At 39.0% G+C, this 21,189-nt stretch overlaps 1 protein-coding gene across 1 annotated transcript in view; it reads right to left on the bottom strand.

The window, feature by feature from the left end:
* Glrb (glycine receptor beta) overlaps positions 1–21,189 on the bottom strand; it is a 61,598-nt gene that overhangs the window by 19,980 nt on the left and 20,429 nt on the right. The window contains exons 3-4 of the mRNA XM_057757000.1: positions 8,317–8,423; positions 6,634–6,701 (exon numbers count right to left, since the gene is read on the bottom strand). Of these exons, the coding sequence (XP_057612983.1) occupies positions 6,634–6,701; positions 8,317–8,423 (175 nt within the window). The remainder of the gene's footprint in view (positions 1–6,633; positions 6,702–8,316; positions 8,424–21,189) is intronic.

Below are 21,189 nucleotides of genomic sequence, written 5' to 3'. Positions count from 1 at the left end.
CACTTGCTTTAGCGCCTGTCCTGGAACTAGCTCTTGTAGACCAGGCTCTGTGAGTCTCGAACTCACAGAGATTTGCCTGCCTCTGCCTCCCGAGTGCTGGGATTAAAGGCGTGCGCCAATACCACACGGCTCATTTGTTTAATGCTTAACGCAAAACTAGCTATTGGCATTTCAAATTCTCTACCAACTTTCTTTGAAATTGATCATTTTTCCTTTTTAATTGCTCCATCACAATAATTATAGCGCTATCGCTTATTTTGCGATAAACCAATTTCCATCAGAAAGAGAGCATGTTATCCGTGAGGAATGACTTGATTGTTTTCAAAGTGCTTGTTGACAAATAGTACCCATTGCTTGCTCTAAGTAACTCACTATTATTCATTATTTGGAAAATGGATGTTCTCCAAATTCTCAGTACCAATTAACACTCAAATCAAACTGTTTCTCTAAGGCAATAAAACATTTCACAATGAGACACTAAACCAGTTGTTTCATTAATGATATTTTAGTAGTAGGACTATTTATTTCAGAAAATTTATTAGGCAAACTCTTTTTTGTGATTCACTTTTACCTGGTTCCCATATAAGTAATCGTTAACTCATTTCCTTTCTTTACATTGTGATGAAAATTAAAATTAGTATGCAAGGAAATAAAAAGACCAATGCTTGCAGCATCTGGCGGCTTTATAATTAAGGTTCTGTCAATGATTGCTTAAAACATAATCCACAGTGATACCAAATACAGGCTTTTGTGCGACTAGAAGTTTCCCATGAGAGTTGTTGGGTTATGAAAATACTAATTAAATACTCTTAATCCATATTTCACTGATTTTTCTCAAAAATACCACTTTTTAAAGTTTGTTAGTAAGTTCTATTGAACTTTTTATTTTCATTTTATTAGTATGTACATTTTTCCAGACCTGCACCAATTCCCTGTTTGTATTTGCAATTCTTCACTAAGACTACTAACATCAGACTAAAAACCACTTGAGATTAGCATCTTTATCCATTCCTATTGTAAGAGCATGAGACTTTATGCAACTTCTAAGGAATAGAAATGTACTGTACACCGTTCTGAGATTGGAAATCAGATGAAGGTCTGTTCCTCAAAGCAACTTCTTGTTTTGTCCAATTCACAAATGGACAAATGGGATGGGAAAACAGGCTCCCTCTGGTCCCCTTCAGTGGGTACGAATGCCATTATTGAGGGCTCCACCTTAAGTCCCTTTCCATCCCCAAAGGCCCTACCTCTTAATGCGATTGCACTGGTGTTTAGTTTACATACATGAGTTTTGGAAGGACCTGAAGAGCGGGTAGATGACAAGCAGAAACCTGCTGGGACTGTGTGTTCAGAGAGCCCTCAGCATATTTCTATTAAATACGGGAGAGAAGAAGCAAAGCCTGTGGTAGTTTGACAGGTGCTAAAGTTTAACAGTTTTCAAGTGTCAAACTTAACTTCCTTCCTAGGAACTGACAATGATGACTAACTAGAAAGAGAAAACCAAACTTAAACCATTAAAAACAAATTTACTCCTTCAACCTTCTTGCACTAAAACAGTAACTTTGCCAAAGAGATACTGTAATTTTAAAGATTTATGTTTAAATAGATCCCCTTTCACTTCTTAGTATGATTTACTTTAAGGATATATTTTAGAAATTACTCAGTATAAATCAGGGGACATACTTGGCACACATAGAGTCAGACATCATTGGATAAGCCTCTAGCAGGACAAGGAATACATTTTGTTTGATCACATATTCCTCCAGCAGGATTTACTTCCATGAAAGTATTATTTACAAACATTCAGAAACATATGTATTAATGTCCTATTTACAGTCATAACAAAATAAACAAAACTGTGGTGGAGGGAAATATCATAATCTCAATGTCTTAGACAAAATATCAAAATAACCACATGAAACTCTAGCTTTCCGTTCACCAGGCTGGTTTTGTCTCAGAAGTTGAGGACATAATTCCTTTCTCCTTCTTTCAGCTTTACTATATATATACTAGATTTTTAGGTCATGGTCCTTCCAGATGGCATTCCAATCCATGTTTCCTCCACTATGGTTCTGATCAATGCTCTGATCTTCCTCTCTCTTTTATCATATCTCTCGCGGGTACAAGTGGTCACTACAATGAACCGGCCACTCGCTTTCTTAAGATTAGGAATTTAACAGTATTTGCTACACTCCTTGTCCATTGGCACCACCAGAGCCTCTTTCCTGCCATGAAGACAGGGGCAGCAATGGTAAACCACAGGGAAACCTTGAAGATTCAGAATTTAAAATGAAACAAGGGAGCGGGGATATGGTTCAGCAGGCAGAGGCTCTTGCCTTAAGTTCAATGGCTGGAAACCACACAGTCAAAGGAAAAAGCCAACTCCCTCATAATTTCCTCTGGTCTCCAAAGACATACTGTAGCACATGCATGCACACACACACATACACATACATACATACATACACACATACAAACACAGAGGGGGGGGAATTTGTTTTAAAAAGAAATCTGTAGGAAAACTATTTATCACTTCTGATTTTATACTTAGCATGAAGACAAAATTAATCAGGATAAAAAAGAAAAATTGAAACATGGTATTATTTAAAAAAAATAATACTATGTTGGAAAACCAATAACAGAATATAGAGAATAATACAGTGAGATGGATTTTGAAGAATGGATTTAAAAATAGATTTTCAATCTATACATACAAGAAAAGATAAAATCAAATAACAAAGATGAGCAATTGGCAGGAATTAGAAATAAGCTCTTTAAGTCGATCCCAAACATGATTTTCCTTCTCTTGACAAGCAGCACAGCTGTGTTGCCCAGGATAATCTGAAGTCTATTATTAAAATCACAAAAAGTCATGCAGCAGAATGGCATAGGAAAGCTGACGGGACCATGAATTGTAGCATAGCAATAATTCAACATAATTACAAAGAAGGCCTAAAGACAGAAAATGGATTGTATAAACAGGCTTTTATTTCCATGAAGGAGCTCTTGTGTGTTTCTGATGAGATACAGTGCTCATGCATGGACTATTGCAATCAGCTATGATACCCAATTTTCCGCAGTGGGTAATGGTTCGCTTTTTATTTAAGAAAACCCACTGTCTTAAGTAAACAGCAGGGAACAAATAGAGAAATCAACAAGTATCAACGGTGTGACTGCAGGGCACATGTTTCCTAGACAATCTTCTCATGGCTTTGAGGGCTCTTACTTCATTTGCCACAAGCAGTACCACAGAATGCGGTGAAAGCAGAATCGTTCCTTCTGGCAATCTCACATTGGGGAGGTAATGTTTATTTGTTGCTCTGTGTGAAGTCGCTATTAATGTTAGCAATTATCACTTACAGCATCGGTAATGGCAGCTTAGGACAATGTAAGGTAGAAGGAAGCAAACCACACAGACACTGAAAGTGGGTATAAAGAGACACAGAGCGAGACCAAACAACAGGCCAGAAAGGTACAGCTTCACAGAGATAAGGACAGGGCAGGGAAGATTGATATGGTTGTGGAGCTTCCTTCACTACACAACTTCGATTTGCAAAGATATTGAGATGACTTAGTTTACACAGCAACATCCAAAATAAAACCAAACGAATGGATAACCCGGGAGAAGTACCCCCTGCTTCACCTCCATAGTGCTGACTGCATTTGACAAAGGTTGCTACACGAATTTCATGCACTAGAGGGAAGAGCTGCCCCTCTCCTTTCAGAAGCTGCCCCCACATCTGTCTGCCACTTGACTAGTGGCCATTAATGTCCTATCCAGACCCCAGCTCCGTATGTTGCACTGAGATTTGAATAAACAACTGTCTATGCTAAAAAAGCGTAAAGTGGGTGAAATGTTGGACTTCCAAAATGTTAAGGTTTCTATTGTTCTCAGAGGGAAGAGTCTAGTTCATTAATTGACAAACTGCAAGTGCTCATCGAAGCATTACGTGCTCTTTAGCACCTGCTCTAGCCACTTGCAAGAGTGAGACAAGCAACAAGTGATCATCACTGCAACTTTAGGAGGCTTGCCAAAACACTGCCGCTCTGTATTTTAGTCTCTCCTGTTTGCAAGGTGTCACACAACAAGGACACGGGAGGCTCAAGTTCAAGTCTTTTGGTGACAACTCAAATATTCAGCATCACACTGTTATGAAGATGAAAGCAACATGATGATGAAGCTAATCTTTCTGCTTCCCCAGCTTCTTGCTTGGAGGAGAATTGTGTTTTTATTAGCTTGCTTTCGCTAAGCAGCCATCACTATCACCCCTAACATGTTGTCACTGCTGCCCATGTATGAATTTCCCCTGGATGACTCCAGAGTCAGCTCTATCTTTTATGACTACTGTTTATGATAAAAAAAAAAAAAAAAAACAAAACCAGAAGGCTGGTCGATCTAGCTCCAATTTATCTTAGAAAACATTTTTATGTGTGTGTGTGTGTGTGTGTGTGTGAGAGAGAGAGAGAGAGAGAGAGAGGTGTATCTTTTCCTGATAAGCAACGATACTTAGCAAATGTCCAGAGAAAGTATAAAAATTATGGTATCCTCAAAAGACATACCTCTAAAATTTTGTAGATACATAAGAAGCCAACACTGATAAGAGCAAGTTGAGAGAGTAGAACAAATCTACTTTATAAATGTGTCTCAGAGTCAAACACTTGGGTTACATCACGTACATAAAAAAACAATCAAGACCAAAAACAGACCATTTAATTATCTGCCCCCCCACCCCCAGAGTTTATAGACCTGTTTTCAGATGCGAGATGAGCAAGAAGGAGAGTCAGAATATTTCCAAGAGAAGGCCAACTCTTGAGACCAGTGTTTTATAATTAGTTTCAGGGGCCAAGGAAGAATTCTAAGGTACAGGGATGGAATGCAGAGACCAAGGACACCAAACAGAACCCTCAAACTTTCACCTTCAAAAGCCATCTTTTTCTCTTGGGGAATAAAGAGTTTCTGTTGAATTCTGTTGAATTCATTTCTTTGAAATGAATTAAGAACTACACCTTTCTCCTAAGTGACAAATGACAGTATATTTCAGAGTTGTAGAAAACACTGTGTTTTAGTGACCTGTAATTACATCTATGCCGTTTAAGTGAGACTTGGATTCAATCCCAAGTCTTTTAAATAATTGTCTCCCTCCCTCTCACTCTCTTTACATATATACAAGTGTGTATGTGTGTGCGTGCGTGTGTGTGTATCCACTATATATATCATATATCTAACTATGACTATCAACTTCTCAGGAGCTTGCTTATATATGCTGAAATATGAACTTCCACAAGAACAAACCCATCACAGTTGCTACTAAACCTCTTAGAAAGTAAACACAACACAGAGTTGGTCTATTACACCAAAATACTACGACTCTGCAGCTAAAAATGAAGGAGTGACTACATTTAGATCATTCTTTCTGCAGTCTGAGCCTGAGAAACTCTGGAAGATTACAGAATATTGCAGTAGCTCTACCACCATTACAATCAAACCTGCCAGCATCACTTAAGAATACAAGTATCTCAAGAAATAAAACAAAAAGAAAAGTTTTTTCCCTCCAACTTAATCAGTATCACTTCAGTATTTTGCTTGTCCAAAAGGAGAGGATACCACCCAAACACCTGCTCATCTGAGAGCAGGAACATAGTGTAGATTTTGCTGAAGGGCTTTTTAAGATGTGTGTAGCGGTTGCCAGTTGTAACACTCACACTTGAGAGAATCTACAACTTCTGTTTTCTTCAGGATCACAGACAGTGCTTCCCCTTCATCCTCTGTGCTTGTTCCTCTGCCAGGAATTTCAGGCATGTTTTAGGAAAATAATTTCTCTCACATTGCATTCATTGTGAACACTTTATAGAGTGGGCCATTGACACAGACCACACCACCCAAGAAGCCATTCGAAAGAGACGCCCGTTGAACCATTCTCTAGTCTATATGAAGTAATGAAAGTTCCCAAGAAGCACTCTTTTCTTTTAGTTTTTAGATGTGTGAATTTGTAGGTAATGTTTTAAGTTTCTGGGAGGAGTCTTGTTTTCCTTTATGCTAATTTTGAGAGAACTGGGATGACCAACCCACATAAGAAGCCAGCAGACAGTAGTCCACATCTGTAATCCCAGTACTAGGGAGGTGGACATGGAAGGATGCCTGGGGCTTGCTGAATCTAGCTGAATCAGCGAGCTTCAGGTTCAGTGGAAAGCCTGTCTCAAAAAATAAGGAGGAGAAAGGGGCAATGACTGAAGAAGTCAACGGGCATATGCAAGGAGTGGAGAGAGAGAAGGAGAAGAGGAGGTGGGGAGAGGAGAAGGAGAGGGCGAGGAGAGGGAGAAGGGGGAGAGGGAGAAAAGGGAGAAGAAAAGGGAGAGGGAGTGTTTAGGTACATAAAACCTTTCCCCAGACAGCATACAGTTTTTCAGAGTGAATACATATTTCTTAAGTCTGAAAGTTTCAAGGCTGAATTTGAATTGCAAAATTACATAGGTGTTGAAAGGTCTTGTTTAACACAAGCTGGGAATTAGTAATTTTCCATGCTAGGCTGCGTGCATTTTTCTCCACAGTCACTCCATATTTTTAGTTTTAGTGGTTTCCATTGTCGTCTGACCGAAGACTTGAGGATTATAACTACGAAATTATCATCTTACCATTGTTGTTTCTTGAATGGATCCGAAACTATTAATAAAAATGTTGACTACTACATCAACAGGAATACCTATGAATAAAAAATTAAAAATAAATTTAGCAGTTGTAAAACCTTTGGTAATAATTGTTATAATATGGTATACTTATTTAATTTTTGCATTTTAAAACATACATTTCCATGCAAAAACTTTGTTTTTAATATAACATGTTGACAATTGCTATTGATTTCATTTTCTGAATATAAATTTTAAGACAAATGAAACTTAATTTCAGTTATATTTATTGGCATGCATTATTCAGAAATATTTCTTTTTAACTTGCATAAATATTTCTCTTTTAGTTGCATAAACTCTGTCATACATGTTTTAATTGAGACCTACATAACTTAATACTTAGTAAATTACTTTCTAAATTAGTATACTAAATTAAATACTTACTAAATTAGTCTCTAAAATTTACTTTTAAGATGGTTTGATTTTCTTGCATTTTCTAATCATTTCAAATCTTTAAATTAATTGCTATCACAGTATTCAAGGAATTTTACTGATAACTGCTAGATTTCCATTTTATTTCATCAAAGCACAAAGCTAATCAGACTTGTAATGGAGCCATTATAAAGATTTCTGTCTGACCTGTTGGAAAATAATTTGGAAGTTCATGGAGTGAGAACCAAGGTATAATGTTGCAATTTTCTTTCTTTTCTAACTCATTGTGCCTATCAAAGGGAACACGTGAATTTAGCCTGTAGCCTCATAAGTACGGCTGATGAGAAACAGGTGTGAAGCCATGCGCGGTAGGCATGTGACAGCCCAGGCTGCGGCTGCTAGGGAGAGTGACTGAATAGGCTCCGGTAATGAACAAAATCCCTGTTTTTACAACATAGCTGCAGAACGCTAGTTGACTAGAAGCAGCTGCAGACATTTTTTTTTTCTGCAAAAGGGGAAAAATATGAAGCCTTATAATGCTAATCTGATGTCTGGCCTTTCCCAACAGCAAGGATTATGGTCTTCCAGAGGGCATGCTTCACGCAGAGTTTCGGAATTTATCAAGAAGATTTCTTGAAAGCTTTGTAACAAAAATGCAGCCAGGTCACAAAGCTTTTTATTTTAAGCGTGGCTTTATTTTTCCTTAAAGCTGTGACAAGTGGACTGCCTGGCTGAAATAATAACTTCTGCCCTAGAGATCTGCATTCACAAACTTAATGTACTTTTAAAAACGTGGTGGCCATCTTTCTTTCAGCAAAAGAAATATTTTTATAAATATGAAATACTAATAAAAGGATTTACATACAATCGTAACTGTTCATTTTCCCTGAGTAAATGCCTATTGTACTAATTACTAATTGTTACATCTATTAACAGACATTAGACTGATCTTTAAATCACTGAGGTTAAGGACACATAGTACTTAAGAAATCCATCTTAGAGAGCAGCCTTTTCACTCACAGGATATACCTTTCACTTTTTCAACTGCTAACTATATAAAATTATTAGAAGTATGGTTTTCTTAATAGCGAAGTGTATTTTTAGCATTACATTTTTCTGATGCTAAGCACCCTGCCAGAGAGTTAAAAGCTAACATGAAATCCTATTCCTTCTTGCATTAGCAACACGGTGTTAGATAGGTGGAGCTAAGTTTTAAAGCAGAAGATCGAAGGGGGTTGGGAGTGCAGAGAGATAACAAACCTTTGAAGTTCGGTCTTATCCTGGGATCATAACTGACCAGCAGCCTGTTCAAGATGTTGCTGGTGGAGTTGGGGGGCACACGCGCAAGGTCCTCTGGTGACTGCTGACTAATGAGAGGACACAGAGAAAAAGCTGGTAAGTACTAAATAGCACACAAAAGCTCCATTTTCCTCAGGAGGCTTGGCTCTCTCGACAAAGACACAACTCCACCAGGGCTTTCCCAAATGGAAGTAAATAAAGAGTTACAAACACTGTCGGAGCCCAAGTCATTGGTATAAAGAGACAAGAAAAAAAAAACAACCAGCATTAATTTACTAGCTGAATGAAGCAGTATTCAGAAAAGCATAGGCTGCCATGTTTGTCTTTATTTTACTCTTAACTAATTATCCATTTTGCCTTTACTTCTAAATAATGAGTCGTGACTAAGTTGATAGTTCAAGTCCACATTTTATAAAAGGAACTTCCTTGGTATCCAAGGGGAAATATGTTTCTGGGTTTTTTTTTTTTTTTTTTTTCTGTTTGTTTTGTTGTACCATCCATGAAATTTTATCAAAAAAATCTTTTAACCCAATAACAAAAACAAAACAAAACTCCATCATGACCACAAAATAGATTAAAAGGAGCCACCATCTGGAATTGTCTAAATATGCTCTGAAATGGTAAGGAATCACATTCATTTATGTGAAGCAAACTTTGATGCAATTTGTTTAACTTTTTATCACAACTTCAACACCTGTGAGCCCTTTCTGCTCTGACACAGGAGGCCACTAGAGATGAGACACAAGGCAACACAGTTTATGAGAGAGCTAAAATGACTATGAATTGCTGGAAACAACGCTTTCAGATAGAAATCATTCCAAGCGCAACATATTCAGCCACAGATGAAAACCAATTAGTTAAATTTCCCAAAGTGCAAGAGATTGCATAGATTTCTTAAATTGCTTTTCCATGGTCTTATCAACTCCAATATCACACCTCCAGGGATCTGAGCATTGGTAAGGTAATGAGATTTTCTATTTCACTGCAAGTAAAATTGTAACCGCCTTAGAGCCAACTGTCATCCCTTATCAAGAGATCCGGCGCTCTCAGGAGGATGAGGCTAGGAGGAGAAATTGGATATTAGGATGCAAATTAGTGTTCAATCCTTTCTATGGATTTTCTCATTCAAGGAGGGAAAATGGAATTAATTATGAAATATACCTTTATTGAATCAATTAAGGGATGCTATTATTGTGTCTCTTGATATAAAATCCTTTACAATTACATTCCTTCAGAGCAAAGAAAAGAGGGCATAAAGACAATTAACTCTAATTGCATTGTTTGGAACTTTCAGGACATCTTGTTTTTCCTTCCTCACAAACTAGGTCAATCAAATCCAAATTTCAGCTCTGCCACTATCGAACTGTGCCTTTCTCCTATCCACTCCTGTGGAATCAGTCCCGCCACTCTGCACTGTAACTCTTCCTTCTAACTACACCAATCTAAACCTACACCGTCTTTAAAAGTGCCTGAACCGTCATTCCCCTTTGTAGAGATTTGCCTCATCCATCCAATCATATTCCAGGTAATACAAATGAGTAAAGGCATCATTTGATGACAAGTCCGTCACTTCCTTCCATACCTGTTTATAGAGTACCAACTAGACTCAACACAGAAACCATGATTACTAAGGGACTCACAGCTTATTCCCTGTTCTACCATTAGACAAACAGGACCGAACACTTCCCACCAGTCCTTACTGGCTCAGATCCATGTTCCAGTATGGGATGGGTAGTGGAGAACAGACACATGTGTCCATTTCAGTCTAAACTGACAAACATAGGATTGCTCGATTAAACAAAATAGGTCGTTAACTAAGCAGAAGGCTATTTTTCAGTTGAGAGAGAAAAAAAAAAAGATTGGTGTTGGTTGGGCCAATGTGACATGGTAAGCAAGTTTGATGATAGTTTATCAACACCTCAAGAAAATAATAATGATAATAATGAAGACAGTATTATGATATATAAATAGATACTGAAAATGTAAAGCTTGGTCAAGTTTTTTAGCTGAATTTTCATTCCATATAAAGCCTGGCAGAGTGTAGGTGGAATATTATCTACCTTCTCATTACCATTGTCCAAGTGAAGTGACTACATTTAACTTTAATATTGTAATTGCTCACACTTTAAAGTACAGAATCAACAGGAGCTTCTCTTCATGAAACACAACACTTCCAACCAATCTGCACAAGAAGTTAGTTTTATAGACAAATACATAGTCCAAACCAGGCAGAGTGGCTCACACTTGTAATCCCAACAGAAGGGAAACAGAGTTAGAAGGATCACCTTGAGTTTGAAGCTAGACTGAACAACAAAATCCCAGGTCAGGGCTGTCTATAGCTCCTGCTCCGGGGAGACAGAGAAACCGAGAAAACAAACAAAAAGATACAATGCCAACTGGTCAGACTGTGGTTGGTTACTTTCTTTGTTAAGAAACACAGAAACAGAATCAAGAAAAATAACTCCTTAATATCGGGTTACTTTGGGTAGCCCTGCTGTGTAACAAGGCAGGAGGGATCCCACAGTCATGCCAACTGAAACTGGTCATGGAAGGAAGCTGGCAGTGACTTCTGCAATCCTGATTCCGTCAAAGGCGAAACATGCCTCAGAGATTTGGCTTTGTAGTGTGGGTTTAGTCTGCACGGAATCACTTTGATGTTTTCACTGGTGCGAAGAAACACCTTGCTCTAATTTCTGCGAGCACCATCCACACTGTAGAGTACATATGCTCCACCAGGGTTCCATTGCTCTTATTACACTCATTTTTCCAAACCGATACTAAAAATAAGACTCTAAAAGTTAGCCTATTCTTGCACTTTATGGGTGTCGTACTGTATTCCCAAATACTTGCATTTCTCCTTATAGTTAAAATAAATTGTTGTAACAAATGACATCAATATCAGTTGAAAAAATCAAGTATAAACACACACACGTAAGAATACACCAAAACTTTTTCAGCCCTGTTTTTTTCGTTACTTGTGTCAATACAACTTGACCTGAATATTTAATAAGGAGTTCATCTTTCCTATGCTAGGAATTCAGAAACTTTTTAAAATGTAAAAGAATCATGAGTAGTTTATATTCGCAAGTGTAAATTCAGGGAATTTTCTCCCACATATAAAATAGTAATCATATGTTTTAGCTTACCAATATGAAAATCACATAAAAATACTCTCTATTAATTTGGGGGAATTGGATGACTGCAGCAACTTTCTCCAAAAGACAAAATGAAATATATACGCAGCATATTTGATTGTTTACATAGAAATACACACATGCATACACACACATACAATTTGTAAAATGTGTTATTTGTGATCTTAAACGGAACACGATTAGTAACTGTTTTCATAACAGAATGTTAAGGTTTTGAATGTTTTACCTATTCAGTCTATCAAAAATTGTAGTATATCACAAAACAGTGTTTATTTGTTTAGAAATATGATATTAAGAAAATAACTCACTCAGGCAAAGTGATCAAATAAGTAGGAAAATGCTTTCTTATATAACAAGAATTTTTACAACCATCACTGTATTGTTCACTAGCCTAAACTTAAACCAAAGTCATGACTAAGAGGGAAAGTTATGCAAAGAATGTGTCCTGACAGTCTATATGACTATATGATATAATGCTTTCCAGCACACAAAGAAAAACACAGAAGTCTCTTTCTAAAGAGAGGCTCCACTTACCGCTTAATGTAGAATAATCTTCTCATTACATGGCCACTCTAAATGGTCAGTCTAAAACAGATATGCAAGAGCAGACTGCCTCAGTTTTCCTCAAATTGCAACTCTCTAGCCAATGGGTTGCCTAACTTTTTCATAGTATAAAAAAAAAAGGTATGGGGTTTCTCAGGCAGAAAGCATGGTCAGAGGGAGGAACCTGCACATGACCTAACTCCTACACAAAAGCACACATATGAAGGGAGAAGAAAGCACAGGAAGGCACAGGCCATGGTGATTCTTCGTTGTGTAAGATGCTCAGGAAAATCTGATGAAAGGAAGCTACATACTTCTGAAAGCAAAATTTGGGAGTCTCCAACCTGTGGAACATAGGCTAAAAGACCCTCTATTACAGAATCTGATGAGATCATTGAGCTGCCTGCAGCAAGGAATTCCACCTCCTGGGCTTAGATTTTTCCTTCTCAAGCACAGGGACCTGGAGCTAGCAGACAACCAACTGCTGTCTTTCCAGGGAAGTAGTCATCTAATTCCCCTTCCCAGGGCAATCCTTGTGTCCCTCTTAGGGAGCATGGGTGAGAGGGAGAACTGAGGTTGGAATGTAAAATGAAAAAAAAGATAAAAATAAATCATAAAAAATCATATCAAAGGCAATGATGCAAGCGCAAACAGTGACAACAGTGACGTTGGTCAGGTTTTACGGCTGTTTTCTCCTATAGACTGATAGGAGATTTCTTCAAAGGGACTTACAAGGACATACAAACAACCGCTAAACTCACACTGATGAAAACCTGTTCAAGGATGCCTCTGCGGAGCCATCACACAGGGCTACCAATGGTCAGGCTGGGGTGAGCTGCCAAAATACGACAGCCTCCTACTTCCTGCTTCACCAAGTGAGCCCCCTCCCCACCTCCACCACACACCTGCTCCAAAATTTCTGGAGTTTGTCTCACTGATGGCAAATAGGCCATCAGTGCAGGATGAATGAAAGAGATTGCCCAATCCTTATCTTTTAGCTTTGAAATTATGAACTAAATAAAATCTTCTTTTCTAAGATATTAAGGATTCTCACGTAGGTTGTACTAGCAGCAGGAAAAATAGAAGCACTAATACATTACAATTCTTAACAGAAAAACAACAAAATAAATCTTAAGTATACAGTGACCGAGATGATAAATTTCTTTTAGTTTTATCATTCTTTATTTCATTTAATAATTTTTGAGTATTTGCTATGTGCTGTGTGCATTACTCTATACTGGTTTTGCATTTTGAGAACCGAACATACATGTTCCTTATTCTGACATGAAAATGCTATTCAAAACTGTAATTTCTGATAACGTTATGTAGTAATTCTGCATTAACCACACCCTGAATCCAAACAGCATCTCATACCACTGATGCCTCAGTGAGAGAAGGTAAAGTCAACAACTCAAAGGATAATCTGGTCCAGAAGGGCGTGGCTTCAGCAGCACTCACACAACAAGATCTTGCAGCAGAGTTTGCTGAAATGAAGGGTTCACACAGGATTTAATGAGACCTGTGTTTCAGCTAAGAGGCTGGGCCAAGATGAGCATAGACAGAAAAGCATGTGGTGAGAAGAAGGAATGAAGTAAGACGTCTAACGACTGGGACATCTTAGTGGTACCAGGAGGGTCAAATAGGAGTCGTGTGGTCTTAAGGGCAGAAGTGGACTCAAGATGTGGGTCTTAGGAGCCGTGGAATTGACTGACACAGGTGTGCTTCTAACAGGATGCGGCTGAGCCTGAGCATCCTGGTAGTCTCCTTGGATGGGGATGAGAACGGCACTGGAGACTGATCCTCCCAGACCAGCTTAGCAAGCCTCCTGTATCTTCGCAATACAATAGCATACCCAGAGAACAGATGGCTTCACCCTATCAGGGTGGGGAGCCAGAGAAATGGGGATGCACGTGAGCAGAGTGCCTGTACCTTCCTCCTCGCGACCCTAGAAGTGAGATGGGACAAGGTTTCCAAAGGCAGTCTATAGCAATTCAAGTTTGCAGGTAACAATGACCTAGTTACCCACTTGGCAGAGGCTGAGACAGACATGGACTCAACACAGACATGATGTTATGGTGTCAATAAAAAGTTCTTCATCCAGCATCATTGTACACTTGGATCTTGTATTAATTTCTATTCTGTTGCCGGGCGGTGGCGGTGCATGCCTTTAAACCCACCACTTGGGAAGCAGAGGCAAGTGGATCTCTGTGAGTTCGAGGCCAGCCTGGTCTACAAAAGCAAGTTCCAGGACTGGCTCCAAAGCAACACAGAGAAACCCTGTCTTGAAAAACAAAAAACAACAACAAAAAAATCTATTCTGTTACTCTGATAAAACACCATGACCAAGGCAGCTTATAGAAGAAAGGGTTTATTTTATGATTCCAGAGAGACAGCAGGGAGGCAAAGCACCTAGTTGTAGACCTGGTAGCAGGAACAGGAGGCTAAGAAAGTACATCAGGTAGAAGGGACTGTGCTGGAAGGGGCTGTACACTTTTAACAGCCCCAGTGACAAATTTTCCCCATAACCTCTCCAGACAGTGGTACCAACTGGGGACCAAGTGTTCCAATGCCTGAGCCTATGGGCGCATTTCTCATTTCTTAAACACACTGACATTGTGTTTAAGAAACTGTAGAAATGACATCAATCTCAGAATGAAAGAGCAAAGCTTAGGTATTTGAGAGAGTATTTAGTGTTTACTGGGAACAATGAAGCAGGAAACTCAGGGGTTAAGAAATTTACAAGTGCCTGAGATGCAAATGAAAAGCACCAGCAGCTGGTATTTGTTAATGGAGGACGCTTGACCCTTTCAGAGAGATGCCTCATCCAGTTACAGAATGGCTGGAAATTTTTCAGCCAGTTGTTGAAAGACTTACTGGGGGAAAAAAAAGTCTGTGTACCCCTAAACCAAGTCCTGCAACGTCAGAGAAATGACCTTCCTACAGAAACTGTGTCAGGTTAGGACAAAAATTAGTTGATAATCTCTTGACATTATGTTCATCAAATTTAGTCAGAGAAAGGAGGGGCCATCTGTGATCAGTTGGGTTCGCTGACTTCAGGGGAGCAACTTTTGATAAACTATCTGCAAAATTAATTTCTGGCATCTTTAGACTGAGTCAATAATCAACATCATAATCTGTAGCATCACACTGACACTCTGGGCAACATAAAGAAAGTAACTGGTATCGTCTCTAAAACCACTAAATGTCTCAAAGTACTGGGACCAATGGTGTTCACAATCTCCAAATGTTCTAATTCAAAATATTAAAAACCTATGTGTTAAAAGTCAAAGATTTTAAAAGAAGGGACAGAGACCTATCTGGTAGCCTATTGATCAGTATGGCAAGATGGAAGGGGACCCACATGATAAGGCTGTGACCAATCAGTGCTCATGTCAGGAGAACTGTTGATACGGAGGTCCTTCTGTCTATGTGTTGCTTTTATTGGTTAATGAATAAAGAATCTGCATTGGTCTGAGCAGGGCAGAACAGAGGTAGGTGGCGAAAACTAAACTAAATGCTGGGAGAAAGAAGGCAGGGTCAGTGATAAGCCATGAAGCCCCACCAGAAACAAATGCTGGAACTTTACCCAGTAAGCCACAGCCTCGTGGTAATACACAGATTAATTTAGGATATGAGTTATCCAGAAATGCACTTAATCTATTGGTCAAACAGTATTGTAAATAATATGATTTCTGTGTGATTATTTCGGGGCTGAGCAGCTGGGAATAAACAAGCAGCTTCCTACAACAAACTGTCACTGTTCAGTTGTCAGTATCCTATTCAGAAATTAGGAATAGGGAGATAGGATGTGTTGCCCCCAATGGTTAACACACATATAAAGATCTTCAAAAGACAAAGAGTGTGAAGGTACCATTGCACCTGGTTCTTCTGCAGGATTCTGCCACTTGAAAGCACTAAGAGCTACCAAGGAAGTCTCCATGGGCCATCATTCCACACACCCTTATAAATTTCACACTCTGGAAAACAAAGCTACTAAATGACACACACCCACATGGAAGACTTCTCCAAGAAAAAGAAACAAGTGCAGATAGCTAAAGGTTAAGTCTCTCCACCAACACAGCAAACTTAGCCAAGCTAATTAAGAATTAAAAGTCTAAGTTTATTGGTAAAATACTCCTGGATGGTCTTCCAGCTCCCAGAGAGGAGAAAGGGGGAAGGAATCAGATAACCACATAGCCAATCTCCACAGGGCAGTTTAAATACCATGTAGGCATGGTCTTGGGTATTTCTGTGGTTGGAGGTTTTTGGAGACAGGGCAGGGTTTGCAGAGAAAGAGAGAGAGAGAGAGAGAGACAGAGAGAGACAGAGAGACAGAGAGACAGAGAGAGAGAGACAGAGAGAGAGAGACAGAGAGACAGAGAGAGAGAGACAGAGAGAGAGACAGACAGAGACAGACAGACAGAGAGAGAGAGAGAGAGAGAGAGAGAGAGAGAGAGAGAGAAATGGGTGGAGGGGAGACTGAGGTGAAGCGTCCAACTGAGCAGATGATATTTTACTAACAAGGAATGGTACAGTGAAAGGGTTCAGAGAACAGAGGTACTTGCTTCTCAAGCCTGGTGACATGAGTTCAAATCTTAGAATCCACATAGAGGTGGAAGGAATTAATTGATTCAACAAAATTGTCCCCTGCCCTTTACACTTGTGTTGTGGAATGCAAGCCTTTCCCACATACATTATGAGAACACACAATGATGAAAAATAAGTTTTTAAATTAAAATACTGGAGAGTCTTCACTGGGGACTTCACATTTTATAAAACGAAGAATACTAAGTTATCCTCCACACCATCTATTGTCTAAGGAGAACCACCAAGAAATGCTTCCACAAATATTCAGGGTAAAATACGGTCTAAAAGCATATAAGAACTGTTTCGAGGGCAAGAAATGTGAGCTGACATGGCAACTCTCAGACATTAACCTGGTTTGCTACAGAACAAATGTAAGATGCCCTTTTAAATCAAGGAGATAATTCAGCCCCTGGCAGGCAGCTATCCTCCATGTCTCCTTGAGAACATCAGGTTTAAATGTCAGTAGCTCTTGTTATCCATCTAGCAAAAGTGATTATTCATACTATTTGATCATCAACTAAAAGTTGAAGGGACCCTGATGATGACAAAATATTTTTTCTGTCTATTTTTCTTCATGAACTACTTGAAAAGACCTTAAAAGAACCTTTGGTTTAATGAAAAGAACTGGATTAAATTTGTGTGTGTGTGTGTGTGTGGTGTGTGCATGTGTTTGTGTGTGTGTGGTGTGTGCATGTGTTTGTGTGTGTGGTGTGTGCATGTGTGTGGTGTGTGCATGTGTGTGCATGTGTGTGGTGTGTGTGTGCATGTGTGTGGTGTGTGCAGGCACACATGTGGAGATAAGCTGTTGACATTGGATATCTCTTGGTACCATTTTCCAACTATACACACAGAGAGAGGAGGCATGAGGGATGGAGGGGGAGAGAGAGACAGAGAGGGAGAGAGAGAGTCTCAGTAAATCTAAAGAAAAGCAATGGATTAGGGTGCCTGGCAGTGAGGCCTCACTATACTCCTGTCTTTGTCTCCAAGCTTTGGTGTTACAAGCTAATGTTACCACATGTATTTTATTTTTAATGTTGGTTTTAGAGATTTGAACTCAGGTTCTTGCCTATTTCTACACTATAAACAATCATGCATAGGAAAGGGTCCTAAAATGTGACAGCATTATCACTGTTATCAGATTAGCAGCTTCTTCAGCTCTCCATACCTAAATACTACTATGCTGGAGAGATGGCTCAGTGGTTAAGAGCGCTGCCTGCTCTTCAAAAGGTCCTGAGTTCAATTCCCAAAAACACATGATGGCTCAAACTATTTGTACTGAGATCTGGTGCCCTCTTCAGGATGAGACCTAGTCAGTCGTCCTCAACAGCTTAGCCCATGAAACCTAATATGTCCAAGTTCAACGGAACCACCATCTACGGGCTGCCCATGCATGCTTGAGCATTGCCAGGGCAGACATTTCATTCATTTTTCATTTCATGCGATAATAACGTAGACATACACTGTATACTTTTTCAGATAAGTAAAATGATTACAGGCAGCATATTTTCACATCAAGTATGAAACTACTCTCATAACAAATGGTCCTGCAAAAACTAATTTCTCTTATTTATAGCTGTTGTTTATATCTTTCCAATAAAGCGAGTTTGGTTTTAAAGCATGAAAAATTTTGATTTTATTCTATTGTTTTTTGAGATGAGGCTTTCACTCGGTTGCCTCAGAGCTGTGGCCTTGAACTCACAATTCCTCTACCTTACCCATTCACCCAGCTACCCTTAGACTAGGATAATAGGCATACACCATGTGCCCACCTAACAAGAAGAAGCCTGGCTTCTTCTTCCCCCTGTGAACATAAAGGTTCATGCAACTAGAAAAACTCTGCAACTAGCTGAGGTTCTCCTGCATCTCCTGTCACTGAGAAATCATCCACAATGTATCTAGCAGGAAAGTGAGAAAGATGCTTTCAGACCATAGTCTTCATCCTAGCACACAATCAGCAGGAAATTCCCAAGTCAACATCTCCCTGAGAAGCAAAGGAATTAGACCGGGTAGCTGGTGCCCTGATTTGTTCATGTGCTACCCCGAGATCCTGATGCTTTCTCTTGGAAAGATATGGGTCCCTGCATAGGGTAATTTCTTCTCATGTAAACACTCTACATAACTCAGAACAGCATAAGCAATAAAGCCCACACTTGGCCTTCATCTCAGCAGGGAACATCTGAATCACACATCTAGCCACATAATTTCTGGAGCTCCCGAAGGACTAGATTTAAGTCATCTGCCTCAAGCACTGACAAGGTCCAGCATTCCTAAGTCACTGAAAGTTGCGGAGGACACAGTGGTCATTTGAACAAGAGACAGGACTAATCACCAGACCTCCCTTAACTCAACATAGCACAAACAAATAAAAACCATGAGCTCAATTCTTCCGAGGTAGGAAGGACACAGATTCAGCTTTCTAACTCTTCTAAGAAGAAAAAGCTTCTGGCTTGCCTATCACAGAAGGCAATGAGAGCATAATATACTTGGCAAGCAGAGAGAGAAAATACCATGGTTTTGCACTACCATGAATTTTTTTATACCTGCAGAACAGTAGACAAGTTGACTGTACAAAGTCCTTTCTTGCATGAGGACAGCAAACAAAGCAGGGAAGGGTCGAGGAATTTTCTACTACACAAATACCAAAGAGATTCATGTGACCCACTTAAAAGAATAGGATAAAACTCCTTGAATAAGGGTTATGAAAATATACATAAATATCAATTTTCTGATAGATAAAAAGAACAAAAGAAACCAAGAGTGAGCAGAAATAAATGAAATAAAGAATATAAAACTAAATAAAGAATAGAAAAATATGAAAACAATGATTTGAAAACATAATCAAAACTGACATATCTTTAGTATAACAAAGAAATAAAAACAAAATTAAATAGATAAATGAAATCAGACACGAAAGGAGAAACATTAAAACTGAGGAGGCTGATCCACTAGATGTCCACGAATTGGTTAACTCAGGACATTCTAAGACTTTCTGACAAAGATATAAAACGTGAAATGATCTTTAACTCATAAAGGGGATTATTTAGCAAATAATAATAAAATCCAGGAAGAGATGACTTCACTGGCAAATTCTACTGAACTGCTAAAAAACAAATCAAAGCCAGTACTTGTCAAAATCTGCCCAAAAGATGAAAGGAGGAGCACTTCCAAGGACTTTGTGAGGACAGCGTGACCCTGACACTAAAGCCAGACAAGACACATAAGAAACTACAGGCCAGTGTCTCTCGGAAGCAAGCATCCTTACCAAAGACAGGAAAACACCTTCACTAGCACCTTCAACAGCTGCACGCCACAGCCCAGTGGAGCATACATCTCAGGTTTGAGGAGAGCTCAGCACTGGAAAATTACGGTTATACATCACTCTTCCTCAACAGAAATATAGGTAAAATCCATAGGACCATAGAAAAGGGTGCATAAAAGTAATCTGAAATAATTTAACATTACAAGAAACTAGAAAATAGAAAGGAAACAATCTGTCTACAGCAGAGACTGTAGAGGAACAGTTCATACCTAACATCACAGTTTGTGGTGAAAAACTGGAAGCCGCAACACGAAGATTAAGAACCCAGAAAGGCATCCTCTCTTACCACATTGACTCAGGATATACCAGAACTCCCAGACAGTCAGTCAAATGGATCCCAACTGCAGAAGTGCATGTCTCAACTTGGCCCTGTGTATAGAATTCCTTGTACATTGTCATATACTTGCACAGACATACCTATTAGAACTGGCAGCCTAATACTGCAGGAAACAGCATTGACTGAAGAAATCACTTACATATATGCATGTCTGTAGATAATCAACTATAAAATAAAAATTTGGGTAATTACCATATTTGCAACAGCATCAAAGAGAGCAAGATATTTATGAATAACCTTAGCCCTGACAAAGGGAATGAAGCATTTCTACATTAACAACTATTTAAAAAATTAAATTATCAAAGACAGCAACAAATAGAAAGATAGCCAAGTTTATGGGTTAGAAAACAATCCTGTTAAAATACCCACCCTACCCATAAAGATGTACGTGAAAAGCAATCATCTATCAAAATCTTCACAACAGAGTTTAGGTGATGGCTCATTCTGGGTTCAGTTTTCAGCACTGCAAAAACAGGACACGGTGGCATAATCCCCATAATCCTCAAATTTGGGAGGGGGAGACAGAAGGATCTAAAATTCCTGTTCATTTTGGACTACATAGCAAGTTTGAGGACAGCAAAGAATATATGAGATAGATCCTATCTCAAAAATAAACAAAATGAAAGTATCCAAAAACCTGATGAAAATGATTATAGGACTAAATCCCAAACAGTTCACAATTCCCGAGGAATCAATAAAGCTCTGACACTAAGACAAACACCTAAATGACACAGATTAAAAAGAAAGATTTCTCTAAACTCAAAGGTTCATTAGTTTCAGAAGACCATGATATGTAGGGTGTGCAGCGTTGTCTAGAAAGCCAAGGAAGAGAGGACATCTTGCAATACCCCTTTCCTCCCTCTGTCTTGCCAATTATTCTTTCAAGACACCTG

The sequence above is a fragment of the Chionomys nivalis genome, chromosome 24 (genome assembly GCF_950005125.1).
Source record: "Chionomys nivalis chromosome 24, mChiNiv1.1, whole genome shotgun sequence".
NCBI lineage: Eukaryota > Metazoa > Chordata > Mammalia > Rodentia > Cricetidae > Chionomys > Chionomys nivalis.
This window is presented reverse-complemented; position numbering and strand designations above follow the sequence as displayed.